A 25676-nucleotide genomic window follows, 5' to 3' on the forward strand; every position below is an offset into this window, starting at 1 on the left:
TGTGAGTACATATCAAAACGTAAAATATTTGGAATAATATACATATAGAAATACATAACAGTATATTACTTTTAAAATATATAAAAACTTGAATAGGGGCCCTCCGCTCCTGGGCTATAAATTTAGCCCTTCAAAATATTAATTTTTTAAAGATAGTGTATAGTTAAATTTTTCCATCTCCAGCTATCCAGAGCTATATTTTTTAGCCTTTCATATTTTATTATTTTGAAAAAAACTATGGTATAACACTCATACATTTTACAACTATGTATTGTTTAATTTAATTCAACTACTATTTAGAGACAATATTCTATATATGACACATGTACGTATAAACAAAACGAATTTAAAACATCTAAAAAGATTTTAAATATATATAAAAAAAGTAACTTTTCAATCAATGGTTCTGACCTCCAACGGTCACAAACCAATTATACATATATTTTTCAAAAACAAAACGAATTTGAAAATATTTAAAATATTATTTTTTTTAAAACCTAACAACTAGCTCACATCATCGATGACGTCAGCATGCCTTTAATATTGTATGTTGGATAGTTGCACGAGATGATTCGTACTCTTGCCCACGCATGATACTTTCTCTTTTGAAAAGCACATGAATTGGGCCCACAAAAAATTTGGCATATGCCAAAAGGCTATAAGGTCATCTCAATGCTATATCCAAATATAGCCTTAAAATAATCAAAACTCATGTCAAAATGGCTAAATAAAATTTTAGTCACATTGGCCATTTAGCCCTTCAAAAAATGTAGCTTTAGGCTAAATTCATAGTGGGCTTTTCAACCACCAAACATTAAAGTACTCTCACTTCCATTTCTCAAAATAATAAAATATGAAATACCCTAAAATATGACTATGCATGTTTGAAGATGGAAAAATTTAGCGCAACACTATTCTTTAAAAAATTAATATTTTGGGGCTAAATTTTTAGTCATGGACTACATTTAATATATATGGAGATGACCTAAGTAAGCGCAGTTGGAGGCTAAAGAGCCAAATATGGCCTTCCAAATTTAGTCAAAAAAATTTTTAGCACATGGCTGGAGATGGCCTAATAGAGATGTTGACTATCAAATTGCCATTTTCCATTCGAGTAGCTAGGGTTGCTAAGACTGCTTTGCCCTTATTCTTGTCTTGTAGGTTTCTTTTTCTTTTCTTTTTTAAATGAACTTGAGGGGAAAACCCACACCCAAAAAAAAAAAAAAAAAAAAAAAAGTGTTAAAAAAGATCAAACCTGAAGAGAATCAATTAGAAATAAGACTTTTTTTTTAAGAATAAAAACAGGATTTTCTCATTTATATATACTTTCTGGCTCTCCACTCTTCAGGCTTTAAGAGAACTTTAGATGGACTCAGAAAGAAATCGATGTTTGTAATCATAAGATGGTAATATTTGAGGCTTTCCTTAACAATTTGACTTCATTAGCAAAAGATGATTGTTAGCTTTTACCTTCCCAACAGAACTCTCAGAACAAACACAGGTCCAGACTCCAGAGGTAATTACCAACTACCACTGAAAATTAGCTGATTTCTTACACTGAAAAACAAAGGTCAAAAATGAAATTAGCTAGTGTTTCTACGAATGCCCTCATATGCACAAGCAACTTGAAACATATTGATCCGATTTACAAATGCGATAGACGATGCCAATAGCTCTACATTCCTACCAGACCAACTTTCCTCCTCTGAAATAACTGAAGGCATTGACTTCCCAGCAAAATATAAGTAAGAAAATCAATGTGGGATTTGGAGCAGTCAATTGAGCAGCAGGAACCCAGAATGTTGGAAAAGTGTCATCATACATGCCTTGTGCATCAATGACCAGCTGGGGGGCTCCCTGGAGCTGTAGGTTGTGTAACTCTTAGCGTCCCACCAAGTTCGACGGGAACAAGCGGGACAAGGGAATGCAAAACATCGGTTATCAGTGGGCGGTAACTTGGTTCTGGTTGCACACATAACACAGCTACTGCAGCAACCTGTGCGTAATGCATTGCAACTCATCAATTATACTACAGCATGAAATTTTGTGTCCATTCAGTACAAACAGAAGAATCGATACACATAGTCAAGCACGAGTCTGTCATAGAACTAATTGCAACTGAACATACTGGGTTTGTAATTCACAAACCTGGTATAAGTGCTTCAGATCCATTGTATCTTTGATCACAGGATCCACAATGTTTGGAAGCTTTGATCTGTCAGTGAGCTGAGGCATGGCCTGTATTACAGCATTGAGTTTTGAAATATTTAAGTTTTGGACAGGAATTATGCAAATAAAGTAAAATTGAGAGCAGTTAGGAGAAAGGCATACCCATGTGACTATAGATTGGCACTGAGTTGGTGCCAGTTTTTCTACAGGCCTTCTTCCTAGTATTAGCTCCAGAAGCACAATCCCAAAAGCATAGACATCACTCTTGTCTGTCAATTTACCTGATAAATCATAAGAGTGACTTGCTTACCACCAAAACTTGTTTCAAATGCTATAATAACAAAAGTGAAAGCCGAGAAGTATGGTGCAGGGAAGCTCACACAGCTCTTTAGAAAATTGTGCTATTTAGTATTCTCGCTGACTAAGTGCATTTTGGTGGCCATTATTATTTAAAATGTGTGATACTAACATGCATATGCCATCCATGTCTATAAACAAAAATTTACATATTATTCAGCTAAAACCTTGTCTTCAAGGTGAATCCAAATTTTTCAGTAAATCAATGGGTCATCCAAAAGTTGATAACTATCAAGCCGTCCACCTCTCCCTTCTCTCAAGTTCAAATTTCCACATAAATGACTTATAACATCCCTAATTTCAGTTAAGCTCGAGTATAACAAGTAGTTCTGGGATTTCCTCTTCCAAATCTAAAATGGTATATGAACCCGGTGGCGGAACATGTGCAGCTACGGCCCCTAGATAGCTTAACTAAAAGACACGTACTTTATTATGTCAATCAAACGCAGTACCGTAGTAGTTGTCAAGGGTCCAAAGAACAATTAGATTAGATTTAGCTTAGGGAAAAGAAACTACAGTTTAGTAAACACAGCAACCAGTGAGAATTAAAGAATACACCGTGCAATTATTACAAGTTTAGTTGGCATACCATCTAAAAGATACTCTGGAGCAACATAACCCAAGGTGCCAGAGAGCTTGATGTTATTACTGTTTTTGGCCCCATCAGCCACAGCAAGACCAAAATCAGAAAGCTGAAACAAGCCACCATGAGAGAGAAAAAAAAAGCTTCAGTGAATTTAGCGCTAGAGGATGATAATGCATTATTGAAATATTTTAATACAAGCTCAATAATTTTATAAGGAAAGATGAGACACTACAATCATTTATATAATCATACCTTGGCATTGAAGTTGGCATCTAAAAGAATATTAGATGTTTTCAGATCTCTATGGATCACTGGAGGGTTGCAGTACTCATGCAGATGTTCTAATCCTCTGGTCAACAGTACCCAATATGTTAAAATGTAAAAAACCCATAACAACCAAAGGACTCCACAACTGGGAAAACAAGCTCACCTTGCTGCATCAAGAGCAATTTTCATTCGCATATGCCATGTTAGTGCTGAACCATGAGACGGTCCTGCAACAATAGGACAAAAATATATATTTCATGATATTCCTTTTTTAATTTTTTAAAAAAATAACAGAAAATAAATGTATTACCATGCAATTGAGTTTCCAGAGATCCATTATGCATCAACTCATAAACAATGAACCTTGTGTCACCATCAGTACTACAACCCAAAAAGAAATTATATTTGGATGCTGAATTTTATGTAACAACTCCACCTCATTCTGCAATTTAGACACAATAAATACATCAGATAAGATTTACAATAAATACAGCATTATACAAAACTCCAACTAAAATTTTGAGCAAAAGTTACCTCAAATTCTCTCTCAGCATCCTGACTTGCACAGTCTAGTTTCTTGACTGCAACAAGCAAATTATCATCCAACCGAGCCTTATAAACACATCCAAATCCACCCTCACCAATAATGTTGCTGTCCCGGAAATTGTTGGTGCCTTTTTCGAGTACTCTATATTCAATTACTGAAACAGATCCTTTCTTAGAAACCATCCTTATGGAATTGAATTTACCCATAAATGGACCCAATGCAAGCCCCTTCTCAGCATCTTCTTACACAAACCAAAGAAACAGAACCAAACAGAAAAAAAAATCAGAGAACAACATTTACAAGCATACTAAAACCCACAAATTGAAGCAAGATTTAGGGGGCAAAACGTGCTTGGTACAAATGAAAGTACCTGAGCTCTGAGCACTTTTCTTGTGGGACTTGTGTGGACACTTCTTGTGATAAACCCACAAGCACAACAGTGACAACAAAACTACACCAAGTGCAGTGCAGGTGACAATGAGAGCAATTAGCATTTTCCTATGTGGCTCCATTTGATGCCCTTCACTTCCTTCTTGAATTTCTGATTACACATCAAATATATAGAGGCGTGTTTCAGCAAAAATTGAGCAAATGGGCAATATCTCATACATTAAAACCAAGAGATTTTTGCACCAACATCACAGAAGTTGATAAAATCAGAGAAATTGAATTCAATATATTGTAGTAAATGCACGCAATTTGGTGGTCATTTTTGAAATTCGAATTTTGGAAGTGGTGCACCCGTGACCCAATTAAAACCCCCACTTGCTAGAAATGAAAAGGAAGAGTCATTAGTCTATGGAGAGCAGAGCAAAGCATAAGTATTAAGTACCTGGAGAGAAGGAAGCCATTGATGAAGCAATTGGAGAAATGGGTGAGGAAAGCGGAGCTGATAGGGAGGAAACAAGTGGGTCAGGTGTGGCACCAACACAAATGGGACATGGCTGGTTTTGGTGTACAAGCAGCAAAAACAAATTGAGAGCAATAACAAGAAGAAGCTTCATTGTTGTTTGCTTTTGCTTTACTAAGTTTAAGAACACATGAAAATATAGATTGTGGGTTCCAACCAATGGAGGAGAGAGAGAGAGAGAGGTTTGGGAAGCCTAGGAATGGTGGGGAGGTGTGTTTTGGATCTTTCAGGCCTTCTCCTTGAATATTTTGAATTATGACTCTCTCTCTCTCTCTCTCTCTCTAGCAAGTAGCCATTTCTTCTTTTTAACTTCTTTTAAACTATCTTTCCATCTGCAAAAGGTAAAAGGTAAAACAAAGATGCAATTGCAGAGAAAAGCTGTATTTTATGTTCTGGGTGGGGACAGTGCACACCAATCATGTGGAGAGTCAAAAACCATTAAACATCAGTCATAATATCTTTTCCAAATCATAAATTAAATTAAATTAAATTATACAACTATTTGATGTGAATGAGACCCATAATTTTTATTTTCTTGTCACTATAATCACTATCTTCAATGTCTTTTTTTTTTTTTTTGGTATACTTTTCAAATTGTATAAATAATAGAAAAATACATTCCTTCTTAAAAATATCCATATATTTATAGAATATCAGATGTGTGCAAAACAAGTATAATGACAAAAATTGATATAATTAACAACAATGAAGATTCACATGAAATATATTATGGTGGAGCCATTTTCATAGCAAAACTGGTTGTATCTCTACAATCCACACCCCAGTGTGAGAGGGGGTTGGGCAACTTCTTTTTTCTTTCTATATAAAATTATAAATATAGTGAAAGATACTTTATTCATTAAACAAACCCATCAGATAGATATTTTTGGTGTGAAAATATTCCCATCCCCAAACTATCATATATGTTTGCAACACAAGTATGAAAACAAATAAATGCTTCCTTTCTTTTTTTTTTCTTCTTCTTTTGTCAAAATTAGGAATGAGAGGGGTGCGATGGAGATTCGAATTTTGATGTGCAAGTCAAGGCCCTTTTCGCTAGGGGGCTCTGTTGACAATATTTATTTTTCCTTTATCAAGGCTATGAGATTACCCATCTTGTTCTTCTTCTTTTTTCTTTCTTCCCAACGCCCTTCTAGTTCTAGTTGCCAAATTGGAAAGATCAATGATCCAATATTTCATATAAACAAGGACTTGTTTGTCACGTGTTTGGTGAAAAACAGGTAACATAAATCTAGTATTCGTATGCACCCATGTTAGTCCCTTGCTTATTCTATGGGGACTTTATTTTTTTATTTTTCTTATTTATAAAAAATAAAAATAATAATTGGTAAGGATTATAGGGAAGAAGACCCACATGCGATGAACAAAATAGTCAAAGATCTAAGGGTGGGTAGAGTGTCACAGTCAGACCATTAGGTCTGATCCTCTTTCTTTCTGCATGCAATAGCTGACAATTTGTAACATTACAAATTGCTTGCTTCGACTTCCAATGTTCATCATCATGATGAAGCAGGGCCAGCTTTGGTGCAATTTGTTGCTCTTGGTTATTTTTTTTGTTTTTTTTGGTGCTTTTTAGCTTGTCTGCTGCATGCATGTTGTTTCTGTAAAATTATTTAAAGTAAGACGAATGATACAAGACCAAGACCATAAACATACATCCCACTCATTATTTCGCTTTACCAATTTGAGATTGAGAGTTCTTTCGTTTTTAATTAAAAAGATAATTGATGATGATTAATTAAGGAACTTTTTTGGATAATATTTTAGCATGAATTGGAATGATAACCACCATTATTATATAAGAGTGATTTTTGTTCTCTTTTTTTTCTATATTTTATTGGTATGGGGTAAGGCAATTGATTGCATGAGTTACTTGTGAAACCAAACAAAAGGAAATGTACTTCAAATATATTTTGTGAAAGAAAAAAAAGTAGATGACAAGCAAACTAGGAGGTTTCATATAATCTTACATATTACGCCGTTAGATTGTTAATGTAGATTATCCATTATATTAAGAAAAGTAATCATGCCATCAATTATTCAAATTGAACATAATCATCTGTCCATGTATTAAGAAAAAAAATACATCCTCCATGAAATAGCAACGAATATGCATGTCTATATTATAGATATCAAGTCATAAATTTTTGTTTTTCCAATGTTCTGTACAATAAAGTTAACTAGCCTCTCGATTCACGCTCCCCACTTGTTTATATATTTTTGTTTTTATTTTATCTTTACTAGCCTCTCCACACTCGCTTGTGAGAGGCTTTTTTAAAAAAAATTAAATTTATTTTAGAATAAAAAAAGATAATGGATAGTTGTGTTTCATAAAAATAAGATCTATTATCTTATTTTTCTTTTAATTTTAATTTTTTAAATATAAAAAAGTGTGAATTTACCATATTATTCTTATTTAATTAATAATTTCAATTCTTAATGTTTACATTAACCATGGGCATTTTTTGGTATTTTGAATGTTTCACCATTCTCAGCCTTTTGCTTTATATATATAGATTCACGGCAAGTTCATGTTAGCTATGTAAAATTGTATTTTTCAAAATCTTCTTAATAATGAAAACTATAAATTATTTAAAAAAGAACCATAATTAGATTTTATTATATATATTTTTTAGGCGACAGGAGCATATCTTTTAGGGCCAGTCCAATTTTTTCCATGGCCCCAGGATTAAAACGAAACGCAAAAAAGAAGTTTCCAAATAAAGTTTCACGTGCATGCAGGAGTGCAGGCGGGACCTTCTTCTTATTCTTCTTCGTCGTTTTTTATTTTGTGTGCGTTTCTTATTCTCTTGTTTGGCCATAACTTTTTTCCTTTTTGATTCGAAAAAAGTGTGAAAAGATGGATGTCTTCTAATTAAAAGCCAACTTTCTTTGGAGATGACTTTAGTAACCAATGGCTTTTTCCTTTATTAATTAAATTTGTAAATTAATTAAATCCAGGACTAACTTGACAAAAGCTTCAAGCTCACAACAGAATGATGATGAGGCCGCTCAACTAATTTAAGAAATACCAATTTGTTGTTGAGGAGGAAAAGTAAGTCTTTTTATATTTGTAAACAAGCAACTATCAGTCAACCAAATTCACATATTCAATTTGGTAGCTAGCCATCGCATATTTGTGATTATGGTACTAAATACAAGCGATAATATACTTGAAACTGTTCTAAATTACCGGAGAAGAATTCGAACTCATATGTTGAGTGGATAGCAGATTCGCTCTAATCAATTTGGATTATATTCATTATTTACTTAGAGGAGCAAAGAAAAAGGTGATAAAAGAATCAATGCATTTGCGTGGGTTTCTTTCTTTCTGCAAAATGGGCCATATATGCCCGCAGATAACTTGCCGAATGAGCAACCCTCTAATTGGTTTTTTAATGTGACATTAGCAATGAGAGTGATGGGAGATAAATTATTAATTAGAATGATAGAATCTAATTCATAATCATGTCTTTTGTAATTGTCAACTAATTTACTGAATATTGATGTGAAGGTGATTATTATTATATTTAAATTAGAAGCTCTACTTTAGCTTAGATTAATTACCACTCTAGCTAGCGGTGTCAATCTTATTTTCAATATCTTTGTTCCTTTATTCCAACATTTGCTTAACAATAAAGCTTCTAACAAACCTAATCATTTTACAGTCTTTCTCCTTTGTTCTCTTATGTTCGTTGATCTAATAAATTTTTATTGCTTCGTAATTCCCCCAAAAAATAACTTCTTACAAACGTAAATTAAGTAGATTGACCACGACATTGTATTTGTCATCTTCGCCCAAGGACGGAGCCACTTAAAGCCCAAGATGGTCGTGGACCCCTCCCTTATCCCCTCCCAAGTTTCCCATATTTCCCTCCCTATGTCCCCTCATTTTCCCAATGTGGGTCCCCTTTTTGTGTACTATGCATCCATCATTGCTTTGCATGCGAGTTTGATTATAAGTTTTGAGATTATTGTTTGTATTTAAATTTTAAATTTTTTATTAAAAAAACTTTCTTAATCTGTCTGTCTGTCTCTCCAAGCACGTGGAGCACGTGCGCACAAGTGTTGGGAAAAGTCTGTATTGTCTCACTTTGTGATGTTGGAAATTGTATAAATATATGAAATTATAAAGGTGTACAATCTTCAGTATTGATCAGTGTGGCAGCAGCCAGTACACACGCACTCAGAAAAATTAGGAAATAAAATTATGTAGTGATCATTGATTTCGTTACCACCGACATTTTCATTTTCGACCCATGTAATAATAATTCATATAAATAATTGTCCAATCCAAACTTCTAATGCGTGACATGAATATCCAGGACAATTATTGTCATCCTTTATATTAATATATTCCACTTAAATACACATATAATGAAATTTTGCTCCACCAAGTATCACTTTGGGCCCTTTTGCCAACGCAACCTTCTCTCATTGATTGACCAATTAAAAAAAGGAAGTTTCACTAAAACACCCAAAATAGGGATTGAAATTATAAAAAAACTCAAGCACTATTTAAATATATAAACACACCCAAAATTCATCATTACATACACTCAAAACTCATTTATAACCACACCCAAAAAGTTGACTTTGTGGTTGATTTTGAGTATGTTTCTATGTTTAAATAGTGCTTTGGTTTTTTTATAAATATATGTCTAGGATTGGGTTTATTTATAAATTTGTATTAAAAAAAAGGAATTTCACTAAAACACCCAAAATGGGGGTTGAAATTATAAAAAAATTCAAGCACAATTTAAACATATAAATACACTCAAAATCCATCATTACACATACTCAAAACCCATTTATAAATACACCCAAAAAGTTAACTTTGGGGTTGATTTTGAGTGTGTTTTTATGTTTAAATAGTGCTTGAATTTTTTTATAAATACATGTCTATGACTGGGTTTATTTATAAATTTGTATTAAAAAAAACCCCAACCTTCACTCAACTTACAGGCCATACGTGGCCCTTTGCTCCACATACATTATCAGTCATGTTCATCTGCTCGTCATGGGGCGGGGAATTTGTCGCCACCTACTCCATGTAGTACGGGTGAACTCCTCACTCTTGTTTAAACCCCAAGAAGCGGGTGATTGTTACTAAAAACATAAAGTTATAAGATCATGTACGAGGGCTGGCGCATGCCCAATGTGGGTGGTCCGAATAAGTAAAATAAGGTTGGTGTATAAACGTAAACCTTTAGTTTGTAATTTTCTATTTTCTATATTTATTTAATTTGGAGAAAGGAACAATGCGGGCCAAGTTGTAACACAATTATAGCTTACTAGAGTTATCCAAGTCAATCCAAACTAATTGTAGGCACCAAACCTGGAAATGGCTCTCAGAGACAAATTGGGCCCAACTTTGACCAAATCCTTTATCAGAATCATACTCCATAACAAATTGGCCCATTTAGTTATTAAAAAAACAAGAAAAGAAAAAAAAGCAAAGGCTTGCACATGTTAGGATGTCATATTGATGATCATGAGGTCCACATCCGGCCAATAATAACTGGCTTTCCACAGCCCATTAGCATTCAATGCAGGGTTAGATGAGTGGCCCAAACTGCCCGGATTTGTTCAAACCGGCTTAACCAAATCAAATCAATTCAAGCTCTTCGATTCGGCTTTTGCACTAAATGTCTGTAATCCTATATGGAAACTGCCTACGCTAAATCATGATATTACTTTGATTAGATTTCCTATTTGAGGGTTAAATACAGTTAAACCGGACCGTGCCTACCTCTACGACTTTTTTTTCTTTCTTTGGGGAGAAATTTTGAATTGAGACTAGCACTATCCTTTTTAATTTACGGCCAGCAGATGCCATCCTAAGTTCCAGCTTGGCAACAGGTTATAGAGAAATGGCGGTCCAGTTGGAGTTGAACCATCCTTTGCAAGTCGGTTGGGCCAGCTGGCATCTGTCCTCATTCCACGTCTACGCCATCCAATTAAATATACGCGCGACACGTGGACCTATTAATTTTTTTTGGGTCGGAAGTGGGCTGATGTGTGCGTTTGTTGTCTCTCTAGTTTTTCATGGTCTGATGCGTTTGTTGTCTGGAGCGCACGGGATTCTTTCTTATTCCCTTCCTTTGTCTTTTGGCTTCTAAACGATTGCCTCTCGTTTTGGGTTTAATTACCAAGTTGGACCAAGTCTCCTGAATCTGGGTCGCTGCCTTGTCAAAAGACTCGTTAACCTTCGTTGTTTCGAAGTTGACTGCTGACCAGGGCAGTTTGAAACTGAATATGCGTCTTTGAATTAAAAAAAAAAGAGGTCAGAGGTCAAACCAAGTTGATTGCATAGTTTTATAGTGAGAAAATGTTAGGTTTATTATATTTTTATACAATATTATGTACCACATTGTTAACTTGGTAATGGGGTCCATCTTTATTAGAGATGTGGTACATAATAAGCCAAATTTTCAGTTGCAATATATTGTGCTTAATTTTGGGCCAAATCTACACAACTAAGTAAAAGTACTTGAATATGAAAATACATGGAAGATTCAAAAAGCATTTATCTTTTTTATATTTTTCCCAAAAAAAAAGAGAGGATATGAAATTTATTCATCTCACAAAATGTTTACATCCTTTTGAAAGAAGGATGTAAACATTGGGTAAAGGAACGGGTGAGGATATCAATTACCCATGGAAACCCATGCCTAATCGATCTTTAATATTACTTTTTTATTTAATTATAAATATATGTGTCAACATGTTAATGGTTGAATAAAAAGGCATTATGAGCTGTAGTACTTGATAGGATCGCCATTTGTTATGTGAATTGGGGTCTTGTTATTGGTACAAGTGTCACCGTTGGGCTCTAGCCACGTGTCATCTGTTTTGACCACAGTACAAGATTTCGATACTTTCGTCGAAATATCGGCGAAAGTATCGTTTTTTTGGGACTCTGAAATTTTAGCACACTTCCAAGTATATATCGTCATTTTATCGATATTTTCCTTGATAATTTCAAGGAAGATATTTTCGTCCAATTCGCAGTTTAAATGGTCATAATATCGCGACTTGAACTGTGTCAAAAATGAAACAATTTAAACTCAACGCATTGTGGGGTTCGAACCTCACCCAAGTTGGAATTTTTGCAGCCACTTAACCACCACGCTGGCATTCACTTTGTGATAATAAGCTATAGAATATGTATTTATAATACATGCGAGCTGTTTCTCAAAATAGAAATTAACATAATTACTTATTGTTTTATATTGTTGATCAGTTACTTAATTACTTAATATAATTTATTTATTTTCTATTTAATCCATTTAATGTTATTGATTATTTTATTATTCATTATAAGCACTTACATTACTAAATTCTCCTTCAAATTGTTGCTTAATTACTTAAATCTCTATAATTATTTTCTTTGTTTACTACTTAATTCTTCATTCGATAAATTTATTTATGTTCTTAGTTAATTTTCAATCTTCACTATTATTTTTTAAATATGATAAATTTATTTATCATAATTTTCGTGGTTTTTATCCAATTTTTATCGATATCGATATTTTTTATGATATTTCCATATTTTTGAACCACCGATATTTCCGAAACTATCGATATTTAAGACTTTGGTTTTGACTAACATTTCCGAATTCCTAATTTACAAGGATTGAGGCTTCTTATTTCGACTGGAAAAACGTTTTTATTTTGCAATATTACTAGTACGGGAATTAAAAGAAAAAGAAAAATCATATTTGATAGGGGCATTGTGGTAGTTCCCTCCAAAAATAAGGCGCAAGAACTAAGGCCGTGGATAATCATGCCAGCGGTGGTTTCGAACCCACGTCAGCACGCCCGTCTTCGCGAATTAAAGCAGCGTTTTAGGTAACGGGCCTTCAATGATACTTCCCATCACCAAAAAAAAAAGAAGAAAAAAGGAGGGAGCTATATGTATGTCTCCTACGCGCTTCAGATCACGCGCATAAACAATATCATGTCAATCGTGTTTGGATTTGATGGAAACAAAGAAGTTGATGGAATTAATATTTAGTTGCTATCGAATATTGCCCCCCAAAAAAACAATCTCAAAATAAATTTCTAAACCAAATAAACCTTCGTACTTTAATTGTAGACTATCAAAACGTCATAATCTAAACGACTTATAATTCACGTGATTATAATTTCAATTATCAAGTGCATCCGAGGTTCTTGAAATTAATTTTTATTTTCACTAATAATATTGGTATATAAAATATTACGAATTTTGATAGTACATTTCATGTGGTTCCAACCAAATAATAAAAGTTGGGTCCTTACTTCTTGAAAAAGAAAACTTTGAATTTAAAAAAAAAAAAAAAAGTGTTTTAGTTTTAGGAAACCTACCAAAATTGTTTTCCTCAAAACAAAAAAGAAAAAGGAAACCTAATTGTTGAAGGGAAAAGTAAATCGGAAACAATGAGGAGAGTGGGTTTTATTATACTCTACCGCCTTTTGTCGCTTTCCCTACTCCAATTGCCTTAAGGTATCTTCCCCTTCCTTTCCCTATAAAACACAGCCCTCCCTCCTTCCCAATATTCACACTGTCTCATCTTCGTTTTCCCTTCTCTCTGTAAATTCCCCTTGGCTCTCAAGAGCCCCAAAGTTTGTCACTTTCTCCTTTCTTTCGTTGCAAGAGCTCGAAGAGGTCGAATTTTTGGATCTGATTTTGTTAGATTTTATATGGGTGTTAAAGTTCTCAGTCCCCAGAATTGCCTCAAAGACTCTCTCTCACCTCAAGTACTGATGAATACAAATCGAAGCCCTCACCCTAATCGGGTCAGAACTTCCCCACAAGCTGACCGGAGTAAGCGAAGGCCCACCAGGCCCAACAACAACCCACCCCCGCCGGTCCAGAAACCCGCTGCCCTCAAGAACGTCGTGATGGGCCAGGTAAAAATACTAAAACGCGGCGAGGAAATCCCCAAAGCGGCCCCGATTCAGCGACCATCGAAGCAGTATCTCCATCCCCAAGTTCCGGATCTCGGAACCACCAGCCGGATGGGTCCCGACCCGAAGATGGTTCCGATTCCTCCGAAGCAGAGCAAGCTCCCGGAGCCGAACTGGGCTTCAGGGTTCTACGCCGGGTCGTCGTCGTGCATAGCTGCGCCTCCCCCGAGTTCCCTACCTCTGCCGTCGTTCTTCGCAAAGAAGAGCGCCCCTTCAAGCACCGATGAAGCTGCAAGCGTGCTGCTTAAACTTCTGCGGCTCAATTTGTCGTAGATGGGTCGCCGGTCCGTGGCGGACCAAGCATGTGCAGCAGTGTAGAGACCGCGTTTGGCTAATGTTCGTGTTGTGTGATTATCATCGCCCTTCCCCTTATTTTTTCGTGGGAAGATAGATGGATGAGGTCACAATTCGACCTAACGCTTTTTCTTCTTTTTAGATTAATTTATGGGTTAGGGATTTTAATTATGTGCAGCAGTAGTTGGTAACTTGGGTTGGCTCCAATTTTTAGCATTTTGTTTTCAATTAAATTAGGGTTGGGTTGCTTTTATTTTTGTGTGGTAGTATTTAAGGTTGAGAGGTATAGGTTTTTAGGAGCTGTTTCTGTTAAATAAGGGTATATTTTGTGTACATGTATCCACAAGTTTTTACGATCTAGTTGCAAGCAATTTGTTTGTCTAATTTGGCTTTTAATTCCATTGGTGTTTTGTCTACTCTTTTGCACTCTTAATTTCCTTTATCTTGTTGAGATTAAATTGGGGTTTGGAGATGGCCGTGTTGTGTATGTATGAGGTGTTTGTGGGAATTGACTTCTGGGAAAGTTGAGTTGCTGAGAGATTATGATCAACACGGGTTCTAACTTGTAACGTCTTGGTGAAGGTAGTAAATCAAATGTTTACCTCAGAATTTCACTGGACTCTTGTCTGGTTTTGTTGAACTTGTCTAGTTATTTATAGAGACTTTGTGGTTTGGGTTGGGTTGGAGCTATCAAAAGCAAAAGGACAAAAGCAGTTTTGTTTTCTCATGGGAAATCATTTCCAATGTTTTTTTAACAAGAGATGAGATATGAATGATTCCTTTTATTTGTCTGGTAATATTAGGAAAGGAAAAAATTATTTTATTTTATTTTTTTATGTTTGGTTTGTGTATGAATATAAAACAAATCTAATATAAATTATACCCATTTTAAAAATATGAATGGAATAAAATAAAAGAATAGTCAAAGTGGTAAATTGTGAATTGGACAAAATAGTCATACAAATGTGCATTTAATGCTCACCTTAGGGGTTGGAGAGTATATTTTTCCCTAATTTCTCATGTGTCAGGCAATCATTTTTCATGCCTCGACTTATTAAACATGATAAATTATGATTTCCTTATCCCAAGGCCCATTTTTCATGAACCAAACACACCATAAGGTCTCGTTTAGTTCAAAATTTAAGGGATTGGGAATGAGTTTGAAATTGCATTCACATGTTTGGTAAGTGCACTCTTGGAAATGGAATTATGGACTCGAGGGTATTGACTTCCCATGTAAAGGGAATTGTATACCCTTGGCTGGGCTTGGGAATTTGTTTTCCCCCATGTGGGAAAGCATTTAATTTGAATTTTTATGGCTAACTTACCCATATTCTATTTTTAAAATACCATATTTTACTCTTAGAAAAACTCTTTCATATTTATTTCTCTTTAATTTAAAAAAGAAAAAGATAAGTATATTGTTGGAAAGATGAACAATTTTAATTCCTAATATTCTACAAACCGATGGGAATGTGATAAAATGACCTTTCATGATCTTCATTTCCCAACTTTTCAAAACATGGGATTGAGCATCCTCTATTCCCAACTCATGAGATTAAACATGGGAAGTTCATTGTCAAGAAGTTAAATATGCGAACCAAATGGATTATAAGGGTAAACAAAAGCAGATGACTTCCCAAAAACATAATCCATATCGATGGAAGGGTAAATTGAAACCCATGCTTTGCTAGGGACAATTATGGTGGTTGTTATTGGTTCTGTTGCTGGTCTTTGGATGCTGAGCTATGTGAAGCATCCAAAGAAGTTTTCAGAATTTGTAATAATTACTTAAGAAAAGGAGTTGTTTTCGACAAAAAAGAAAAAAGAAAAAAAGAAAAGGAGTTGTGATAAACACAATAATAAGGAATTTTGGTAACACATTTTATGCGGTTCCAATAATAAGGTTACACGCATTTAAAAGTTGGGTCCCTTCCCTTCTTCTTCAAAAAGAAAAGTTTAAATTTTAAAGTCACTTTAAAAAATGAGAAATGTGTTTTAGGAAGCCTAAAAACAACATAATATCTAATTTCGGGCACTTTCTTCCTCAACAAGAAAAGTTTGAATTCTAAATCACTAAGAAAATAATAATAATACCAAAATGTGTTTTGGGAAACGTAATCGTTTTCCTAAAAAGAAAAGGAAAGGAAACCTAATTGCGATTCGTGAAGGGAAACAATAATGATGGCTCAAAAACAGTGTTAGGAAGGAATAGGAAACCCCCAAGGGCGGTTGATGAAAGTGGATTCTATTATACACTACCGCCTTTTGTCGCTTTTCCTACTCCTATCGCCGTCAGGTCTCTTCCCCTATAAAACTCAACCCTCCTTCCTTCCCAAACTTCACACATTCACATTTCTCTCTGTAAATTCCCAAGGTTTTGAATTTCCTCCTTCTCTTTCGTAGCAACAGCTCGAATTTTTGGATCTGATTTTGTGAGATTTTAGATGGGTGTTCAAGTTCTCAGTCCCCACAATTGCCTCAAAGACTCTCTCTCACCTCATCAAGCGCTGATGAATTCCAATCGAAACCCTAACCCTAATCGGGTCAGAACCTCTCCCCAAGCCGACCGGAAGAAGCGAAGGCCGACCCGGCCACCCGCTCCGGTCCAGAAACCCGCCGCCCCAAAGAATATCGTCATGGGCCAGGTCAAAATCCTAAAACGCGGCGAGGAAATCCCCAAAGCGACGCCGGTTCGGTCACCACCGAAGCAGAATCCCAAACCCCAGGTTCCGGATCTCGGATCCACCAGCCGGATCGGTCCTGACCCGAACAAGGTTCCGGTTCTTCCGAAGCCGGCCAAACTACCGGAACCCAACTGGGCTTCCGGGTTCTACGCCGGGTCGTCGTCGTGCATAGCTGCGCCTCCCCCAGAGTCCCTACCTCTGCCGTCGTTCTTCGCAAAGAAGAGCGCCCCTTCGAGCACCGATGAAGCTGCAAGCGTGCTGCTGAAGCTTCTGCGGCTCAATTTGTCGTAGATGGGTCGCCGGTCCATGGCGGACCAAGCATGTGCAGCAGTATAGAGACCCCGTCTGGCTAATGTTCGTCGAATTGTCTAATTCTCGCCCTTCCCCTTATCTTTTCGTGGGAAGATAGATGGATGAGGTCACAATTCGACCTAACGCTTTTTCTTCTTCTTAGATTAATTTATGGGCTAGGGATTTTAATTATGCGCAGCAGTACCAAGGCTTAATTTTTCTTGTTTCTTTAAATTTGGTTTTTGTTTTTAATTAAATTAGGGTTTGGTTGCATTTCCTTTGTGTCTCACAGTACAAGTATAAGATTAGATTAGGGTTGGAAGGTATAGTTTTTCAGGAGCTGTATCTGTAAAATTAGGGTATATCTGTGTCCTAAGTTGCTTATAGTTGCAAATATGTTATCAGTGAAATTTGGTTTTTAATTATATTGGTGTTTTGTTTAATTATATTCGTATTTGATGGAATTACAAATTGAAACAAACAGAAATGGGGTTTGATTTGTGGGAATTGACTTCTGGGAAAAGTTCAATTGCTGTGAGATTATGATGAACAACATGGGTTGTAAAGCTAGTAAAAATCAAATGGGTTACAACAGTGCTTTTGGTTGGAGCTGTCAAAAGCAAAAGCTAAAAAGCAAGTCCTTTTTTTTTTTTCCGTTTTCTTAAAGATAAAGAAAAGCAGATGGCTTCCCAATAAACAGAATCACCTTTTTATGTCGATGGAGGGCTCTGCTGCTCAGTTAGGGACAGTCATGGTGACTTTACTGGTTTTGCTTTTGGTCTTGGTAAGTCCCAAATGTTGAATACTGAGCTATGAGCTTTCTGGACCAAAGCTTCAAAAGACGGTTGCAGAACTTGTTTTCAGTTTCAGAAATTATGAAGCTTACAGGAGGTGTAAAAAATGTTTTGTCTGTCCAAAATCACTCCCAAACAAACTCTACTTCCAAACAAACTCTACTTGAATGAGTAAAGGTCAAAAATTTTATACCAAAAATAAATAAATATGGAGGTGTGGTATTTTTTCTTTTAATTCATATTTAGTTTTATAGCCTTGTCATATTTAGGTTATGGGTTGGGTGCACTAGCGGACCTGTTAAAGAGCAAATCCTCGCCAAAAAAATCATTTTCGGTGCTTGAAATTGCCCATTTGCTCTTTATTTGCTCTTTATATTACTTCATTTACTTGAGTTTACAATGTAAATAAGGAAGTACTCCCCATTTGGATTCAAATAAAAATACTAGAAAATCAAATTCTCCCCAAATCAAAATTTGAAAAATCGGTTTTAGTGCAAAATACGATTTATGCTAAAAATGATAGCTCATTAAGTCAATATATACTTCATAATAAAATCCTATAAAATCAAGTTTTCTTATTTGATGTGTAAGAAATAAAAGCCACCAAAAATTATCTTGAGAAAATAATTATTCCGAAAAACCATTTTTCATACTTAGTCAATATTTTTACATATAACAATTTGTCACGTATGATATAAATGCATGAAGGGACCTAAGGTCAATTTAGGTAAAAAAGTCTTATATGTTCAATTCACAAAGAGTTTTTAACCTTTCAAAATTGCACTTCCGCTAAAAAATTCTTGAGTCCGCTAGTGGTTGGGTGCACCAGCAATTAGTGTGCTAAAATGTTCGGTCCATGAAACTTGGTGATGCGGTTTGCAGTTTGGACAGCCTAAAATTTGATAAGTACATCAAGAACCCCTAATTTTAAATTTAAAAAAAAAATCCGTAACCTAATTTCTAATACTTGTCTAAAGTGTATTGATCAAATTAATAATTAAATAAAATTAAAAGAAAAAATAGACTTTGAAAGCAAAAGTTGTTACTGTGACAGATTAATATCACATAAAGTATATATGCTTGGGCAATAAAAGTTTGTATGAACATGAACAGTGCAAATAAAAAGGGCCCTGTATTTTGATAGACCAAACTCTTTTATGAGGCCACGACCCACATTAAGGCCTTGATTCACGGAATCTCCCATTAACTCACATTTGTTGCCTCAAATGTATTTTGGATCCAGCAGCAATATAAAATTAGGTCCTGCATTTTTTGGGTTCACCAACTGCATTTTCGAACCATGAATATCCTTTTAGGACGGAAACCATGAATATCCTTCACCAACTAGATTTATGATATCCAGTCCTTAGAGGGCTGAAGCTGGTTCCCAGAAAGAGCAAATGTTTTCAATTTTTCATTACAACTTCGAGGGTTTCCATAAATATGCAGCTGATGAAGAATGGTCCTGCAGGATTTTCATCGAGCCCCATGATCCAATGTCACGGAGAAAATAAAATATTAACTATGTCGTCCATCGTTTTAGTAAAAGCTTATTTCATGTGTTGTGCTTGCATTTTGTTCAGAACTTTTCGTACTTGTACTAAGAGGCGGAGCTAGAATTGTAAGGTTGGGGGAGGGGGAGGGTGAAATAGATAATACAAGTATATCAAATGCATAAGTTTTCAGAAATTACATGTTAGAGCTATATATTTCTAACTTATATGTACAATTTGTTTTAGATGGGCCATTAGCTTAAATTACAAGTTGTCTATTACTCGTGTAATATATTAGAGGAGAGATGTGAAAATTTGAGGGGCCAGTGCCACTCTTAGCTTTAGATTACGTTGGTGATAATCCGACTCGTTTTACACTTGCAGAGGAAATTTATGACCTAGAAAAGAAAACAGTATGAAAGTAGTGTGATTGGCAAATAGATATTTCCAGCCGAAAACAGAAGATAAAAGCAACAGAGATAAACCATCCCCAGTTCACGAGCCTAACAGTAAAGTTCAGAAACCCAAAAAGGCAACCTTATCAATAAGCTCGCTAGCTTTTTGATCATGCAGGACATTTTGCAAACCCTTCTGAATGATGCCGATAAACATTTATGATTTTTCTAAGATGAAACAGAACAGACCAAATTAAATTGCTGATGTTTTATTTGTTCATATTTAATTACAATAAGTGATAGATGTACTACCAATTACCAAAATGACAAATTGTATTATTGATAGCTAAAATTTGAAAAAAAAAAGAATGAAAAAAAGTAAAGGTGATAAGATCAACTTCCATGTCACTAGTAAGTTTTTCTGTTTCATAGAATCTTTAGAGTTACTAGAAGTGGTAAGATACTTATGGAAAGGCAATAACTTTGCCTTTGGATCGATTGTTATATTAAGTGATTAGTATAACCCTGCATGCTTAAACATTGTCCACCTAACTTTCTAATAATGGTTTTCAACTATACTAAATAGTTTTATAATTCCTTTTCGTTATGGATTTCGAACCTCAATTATACTGAATAGTTTGGCATGCTATATTAACAGACTAATAATTTAAAATATACACGTCATGCCAGATTAACAATATACCTTACCTTATAGAATATAATAAGGGAGTGCTATTTGCGCTTCCCTTTTGTGTTCGTTCGTTCATTCAAAAAAGAGTGACAACAAGAATTTGAAAAGCGCAAACAACGCTATTTGATATGTAATAATTGAAATTCAAATAAAATTAAAACTCTGATTTTTTTTTATTTCTTCCTTCAACTTATCTAAAAGCGTCTTGACATATTGTGTATTAATGATTTAAAAATGAGTTCCTTGTGTTTTAAACTTGAGTTAGTTTTAAGTTTATGTGTGAATTGTGGAATTGTGGAGGTTTGGATTGGATGTTTTATTCGATTTAGCAAACATGTTGAAAAGAAAGTTGAAAGATAGAGTTGGAGACGGAAATTTGAAGCAAACATTGTTTATATATTTGTTAGGCTAAGCATTTTGGATTTGGTAAAGTAAATTAAAGTGTTATATATATATATATATAGGCCGTAAAGTTTGAAGCGGTCATGCTCATGCCCTTTGCCCCTTTGGCACACAAAAGGAGCGCATCACACAAAGCAAAGCAGTGGAGCAAGCGGATGGACAGCAAAACGCCGTCGCTTCGTTACTCGTGATCACAAATCCCCCAATTAAGAAGGGAATAACCCAATAATAACCCATTACAAATTGAATCTTGTCAGCGATCCACGTCACCATGTGGGCCCAGCCCTTAAAAAATGAAAAATTTAGAAAAAATGAAATTAAGAAAATTAAAAAGAAAGAGCAGAAAAAGAGTCAGAGTCACACAGACGAGACCCACCCTAACAACATCACCAAGCGAACAGAAGAGAAGAGAAGAGGAAGAAGAAACAAAAAAAAAAAAAAAAAAACTGAAGAATCAATTTTTCCCACTTTCTTCACCACACACACATATATATTTAACGCCACCACCCCTCTTGACCCACCCCCCATATATATTTTTTCAAAACCCATCTCCTTTTCTTCTCTCATTCATTCATCCGCCACCCTACTTTCTCTCTCTAAAGCCTTTTCTCTGTCTGTCTCTCTCTCTCTTTCTAGAACCATTTGCTGAGAGGATGGTGGTCAAAGACGAGTGGATGAGAGCGGCGATGACCGACGACATGCTCGTCGTGGAGCTTCTGGTGCGGCTCAAGCAGTCGCAGACGGCCGCCTCGTCTTCCTCGTCTCCGTTGTTGGAGTCGATTCCTCTCAGGTGGGGCATCCGGCTGCCACGCTCCAAGTCGGCGTCGTCGGCGTCCAGATTCGACGGCGTCGTTTCGCGGCAGAGGAACATCAGCAAGCACGGCGCCGATTCCGCCACTAGATGCAGCCCCACCACGCCGCTCTCCTGGAGCGGCGGCACCGGCTCCCCCTCCGCCACCGCCGACGGCTTCGAAGAGTCCAGCTGTCCCAGATCCAAGGTCTCCATCTCTCTCTCTTTCTCTGCTTTTCGCTTTTTTGTGCTTTGGATTTCCCGCTAGCTGATCTCTGCTTGCTGTGTGTGAAGTGAAGACTCTTCGAGTCTCTTTTTTAATTGACGGAAATACCCACGGCGGTTGTTCGTATTTGCGTCTGGTTCTGCTTAATAAGCAGAGACCAGAGCCGCACGAGCCTCAGTGTTCATGAGGCGGCTGAGGCTTTTAGCGTGTTGGTCGACGACACACGCATTTCATGGCTTCTTTTTCACTTTACCATCTTCGGCCTTCTTCCTATACCTAATTTACCTTGTCATCAGTTTTTCCGTTTTCTAATCTGGATTTCGAAACCGACGTTTCTGATTTCCTATCGCGTTTCGTTTGTCGTCTCTTGAGCTGCTAATGCTGACGAGGTCAAATTCGTCATTTCGTTATCTTCTTTAGATTTTTCCTTCTTTGGTTAGCTCGATAATCGCCGGCGGTCAACCCTCTGTAGCCGCCGTGTACAACGTCGTTCGCACAATTTCATGACCAAAATGCCCCTGACCCGCGTGTGCCTTTCCATATCCCTCACGTGATGTAGCAGATCGAGACCTCCTTCACGTTTTCGTCTCGCTCCTTTTGCCGGTAACCTGCCTTTCTTGATTCGCCTGCGAGATTTACCAAACTACCCTTCCAAACTCCTCCCTAGATTCTGATCACCAAAGGACACTCCCGTCAATTATGAGATTTACCGCAGAGAGTGAAAACCGCGAAACTTCCCTGAGACGACGAGCTTACTCGTCTGATCCCTTTTTGCTCGCGACAAAAGTCTTATCTCGCGTCGAGTCAAAAGTACGAATATAGATGGGCATAGCAAACAGCAGGAGGGCATTTCGGTCATAGTAATAAAAAGGGGGGTAGGGTGTGGTGGTGACGTGGGCCTATCTTAAAAGCGTGGTGGGGCCATTTGGGAGAAGTGAGTTTTGTCTAGGGATAGGTCTGCGTTCGGTTTGGTGTGGCGTTGTTAGTGGGGGTTCCTGGGGTAATTTTCCTATGTGACGCGGGCGCAGTCAGCGGCTTTTATGGACCATCATCTCCTTTGATAACGCTTTTCTTATTCTTATGCTTTCTGGAGATCCAGAGAAACTCGATGTGATGGTCGTGGCCGCTGATTGGGGGATTGAGTTTTTGGGGTATGCGAATCTGACGGTCAAGGATGGTTTGGTGAGAGTGGTGGCTGTGGTCCTTGTCGCTTATTTAGTTTAAAGAATTACGATATATTTTTGTATTTTTTATTTTTGGACGACGGGATTTGGGTTCGGTGTATGGACTATGGAGGAGAGGAGGCCATGGGAGGAGAAGCAGAGGCGTGTGAGCAAGTCACGTGAGGAATAACATAAGGAGCTTGTCATGTGTGGCCACGTGGATATTCATGATGTGAATTTCTAAATGGGTTTAAGCTTACTCATGATTGGGATAGGGAAGCTTTATCCAAAGTCCAGAGAGACGGTAAATTTAATTGGCAAAGGAATAATTATTGTAGGCTTCTACTGGATTGGTGAAAGTTTTGAGATTTAAAGAAAAGAAAAGAACTTGGTTTTTGGATGTTTTTGGTGTCCTTTTATGATATGTCCGCTTTTCGCTTTTTGTGGGTGTATTCGCTGAAGTGTGTTTTTCATTGATATGTCTCTCAGGGAACTGCTACGTATGAATCCACCAGCACCACCACTGCCACCAAGAGGGCAAGGAGAAAGAAGGTCGACCCAAATCTTCTTTTTGGCTCCCACTTGGTTTCATGTTCAAGATAACAAACAACAATTATTTAAAAGAATGCAATGAGAATTGATAATTAATTAGTTTTGGTTCTTTTATTTATTTATTTGTTTAGTTACTGTCATTTTCTAATCTCCAATAGGAGGCTTTTTAACTTCGATCTGATATGGACCTGGATGTCATTTTACAGACGTTTGCTGAGCTTAAAGAGGAGGAAAGTTCGTTGTTGAAGGAAAGGACATATTTGGAAAAGGAAATAGCGACCTTACAAGCAACTTTTAAGCAACAAAGAGCCAAAAATGACAACTTCAAGAGAATCAAGGTGAATTCTGCTGTTCTTTATCCTATATATATATATATATATTTCTATTTTTCTTCTAGGATCCTTTCTCCTGGATCTGCCCTTTTGTCCTTTAGATTAGATACAATTATTTGCATGTGCATTATGATACGGTAGTTGATATGGCTTTTTGCTGAATACCATATAATTTTGTTTTGCAGCTCGACTTGAACATGCATCCTGCTAGGAATTTGAGTGCAAACTTTGATGGAGCAGGGAAAGCAATTTCCAGTCAACCCCACGAGAGAACAGCTTCGAGCACTCCCTCAAATTTGCCTCCACATCCAGAAGCACAATCCGATTCTTACAGTGAACGCGAGGCTGTTTCAACCCGAGACAATTCTTTCTTGCTGCCTGATCTAAACATGGAGCCGTGTGGAGAGGAATCTGGTTCCGAAACGCTATACGGGATGAGCTGAGGAAAGCATGGGTAAATGCATTATGCTTTCAATGAAGAAACTGATTGATTTGCCAGTATAACATAGCACATTCCAGGAACTAGCTCTTCATAAGTACTGCAAGTAGAGGTCAGTCGGCGAGTATCCAGTGAAGTTACAGATATAACCTGATCTGGATCTGTTTTACCTAAGTTTTGAGGGTTTTTAGTAAATTGGCAGTCATAGCCATTAGGCTGTAGAGGCTTCTGTTTATGTCACAGCTGTTGCTGCTTTCCTCTGGAAAATTCTTTGGGGTAAACCCTCGTTACTTTTAATGTTCAAATTATTTAGATCATAAATTTGTATCATTCTTTGTAGGTTTTAAAAACCCTATCTGAAATCCAAGTTATAGTTTTCAGTCACCACAATTTCAACTTACAGACAGGTGTCAATGACTCATTGTATTATTGATTATTTTAAGTTTTCAAAATTGTGTATTTTTATTTTTATAATATTAGAGCATTCACAATGGGCTCTTTAAACCACATCCTTAGACAAATTATAGGAAGGAATAATAAAAATACAACTCTAACCAAGTTCCCTATTCACCTCTTAAAATAGGGAGTCCTTTAGGAGCTTTTAAATATGAGGAGAGAGAAATGATTTATAGTGGCTCTTTATAATTTAATGTTATTTTATTTAATGAGTATTTTAAATCTTTATTTAATATTAATTATTTTTTATTTTATTTTTTAATAGAGATGGACCAATCAAAAAGAGTTGTAGCATTTATGACTATCCAAATTAGGGAGTATGGTTGGAGTTGAAATTTTTTAAAGAGCTCCTAAAATAACTTTATTATATTCTTAGTTAAATTTTAGCTAAGAAATAAAGAATATCATTATAGATGCTCTTTGTCTGTCAATTTTTGTGTCCATAACTTTGATGTCAATTTTGTGTACTTCGGGACATCCATCCACGCCATAATTATATATGCAGACACGCGTCCCTTAAAGTAGAAAGTCATGATTATATTATTGTATATAAATAAGCACTTTCAACTTTGACTTCATGAACTCGTCTGCATGCCATGCACCTACACATAAGGAGGGTGGGAAAGATGCTAATTTTGGAGGGTAAATTACATTTAAATATATACTAGTTTCTCCACATGCGCTTCCGCTCTTGTAAGAGATATTTTTTTAGAATTAAAAAGATAATGGGTAGTTGTGTTGCATAAAAATATATCTATTATCTGATTTTTCTTTTAAGTTTAATTTTTTTTAATATGAAAGAGTGAATTTATTATATTATCTTCGTTTAATTAATAATTTTAAGTTTTAATGTTTGCAT

The 25676-nt window shown here is 36.1% G+C and overlaps 4 protein-coding genes across 4 annotated transcripts; 3 read left to right on the forward strand and 1 right to left on the reverse strand.

Moving 5' to 3' along the window:
- Nucleotides 1-1505: 1505 nt before the first annotated feature.
- Nucleotides 1506-5116, reverse strand: LOC103319746 (putative receptor-like protein kinase At1g80640). The gene is given in 11 exon segments (XM_008221335.3): nt 1506-1996; nt 2149-2238; nt 2332-2450; nt 3116-3218; nt 3365-3461; nt 3543-3606; nt 3690-3776; nt 3779-3821; nt 3914-4164; nt 4297-4467; nt 4759-5116. Coding segments are annotated over 11 exon segments (1359 nt in total). The 5' UTR covers nt 4931-5116; the 3' UTR covers nt 1506-1834.
- An 8266-nt stretch (nt 5117-13382) lies between these two features.
- Nucleotides 13383-14490, forward strand: LOC103319745 (uncharacterized). Its single transcript, XM_008221334.3, has one exon. The coding sequence runs from the start codon at nt 13546-13548 to the stop codon at nt 14083-14085; it is 540 nt and encodes a 179-aa protein (XP_008219556.1). The 5' UTR covers nt 13383-13545; the 3' UTR covers nt 14086-14490.
- Nucleotides 14491-16295: 1805 nt separating this feature from the next.
- Nucleotides 16296-17509, forward strand: LOC103319744 (uncharacterized). Its single transcript, XM_008221333.3, has one exon. The coding sequence runs from the start codon at nt 16554-16556 to the stop codon at nt 17082-17084; it is 531 nt and encodes a 176-aa protein (XP_008219555.1). The 5' UTR covers nt 16296-16553; the 3' UTR covers nt 17085-17509.
- Nucleotides 17510-21239: 3730 nt separating this feature from the next.
- LOC103319888 (uncharacterized) lies at nt 21240-24745 on the forward strand. The gene is made up of 4 exons (XM_008221481.3): nt 21240-21857; nt 23528-23590; nt 23797-23928; nt 24108-24745. Exons 1-4 carry the CDS (start codon nt 21513-21515, stop codon nt 24363-24365), a joined length of 798 nt encoding a protein of 265 aa, XP_008219703.2. The 5' UTR covers nt 21240-21512; the 3' UTR covers nt 24366-24745.
- The last annotated feature ends 931 nt before the right edge of the window (nt 24746-25676 follow it).

This window comes from Prunus mume, linkage group LG2 (genome assembly GCF_029339155.1).
Source record: "Prunus mume cultivar Tortuosa linkage group LG2, ASM2933915v1, whole genome shotgun sequence".
Lineage (NCBI taxonomy): Eukaryota > Viridiplantae > Streptophyta > Magnoliopsida > Rosales > Rosaceae > Prunus > Prunus mume.

Coding starts and splice junctions, on each gene's coding strand:
- LOC103319745 (XM_008221334.3), top strand. CDS start 13,546: ATGGGTGTTAAAGTTCTCAGTCCCCAGAATTGCCTCAAAGACTCTCTC.
- LOC103319744 (XM_008221333.3), top strand. CDS start 16,554: ATGGGTGTTCAAGTTCTCAGTCCCCACAATTGCCTCAAAGACTCTCTC.
- LOC103319888 (XM_008221481.3), top strand. CDS start 21,513: ATGGTGGTCAAAGACGAGTGGATGAGAGCGGCGATGACCGACGACATG. Junction 21,858..23,527: donor CCAGCTGTCCCAGATCCAAG/GTCTCCATCTCT, acceptor TATGTCTCTCAG/GGAACTGCTACGTATGAATC. Junction 23,929..24,107: donor ACAACTTCAAGAGAATCAAG/GTGAATTCTGCT, acceptor TTTGTTTTGCAG/CTCGACTTGAACATGCATCC.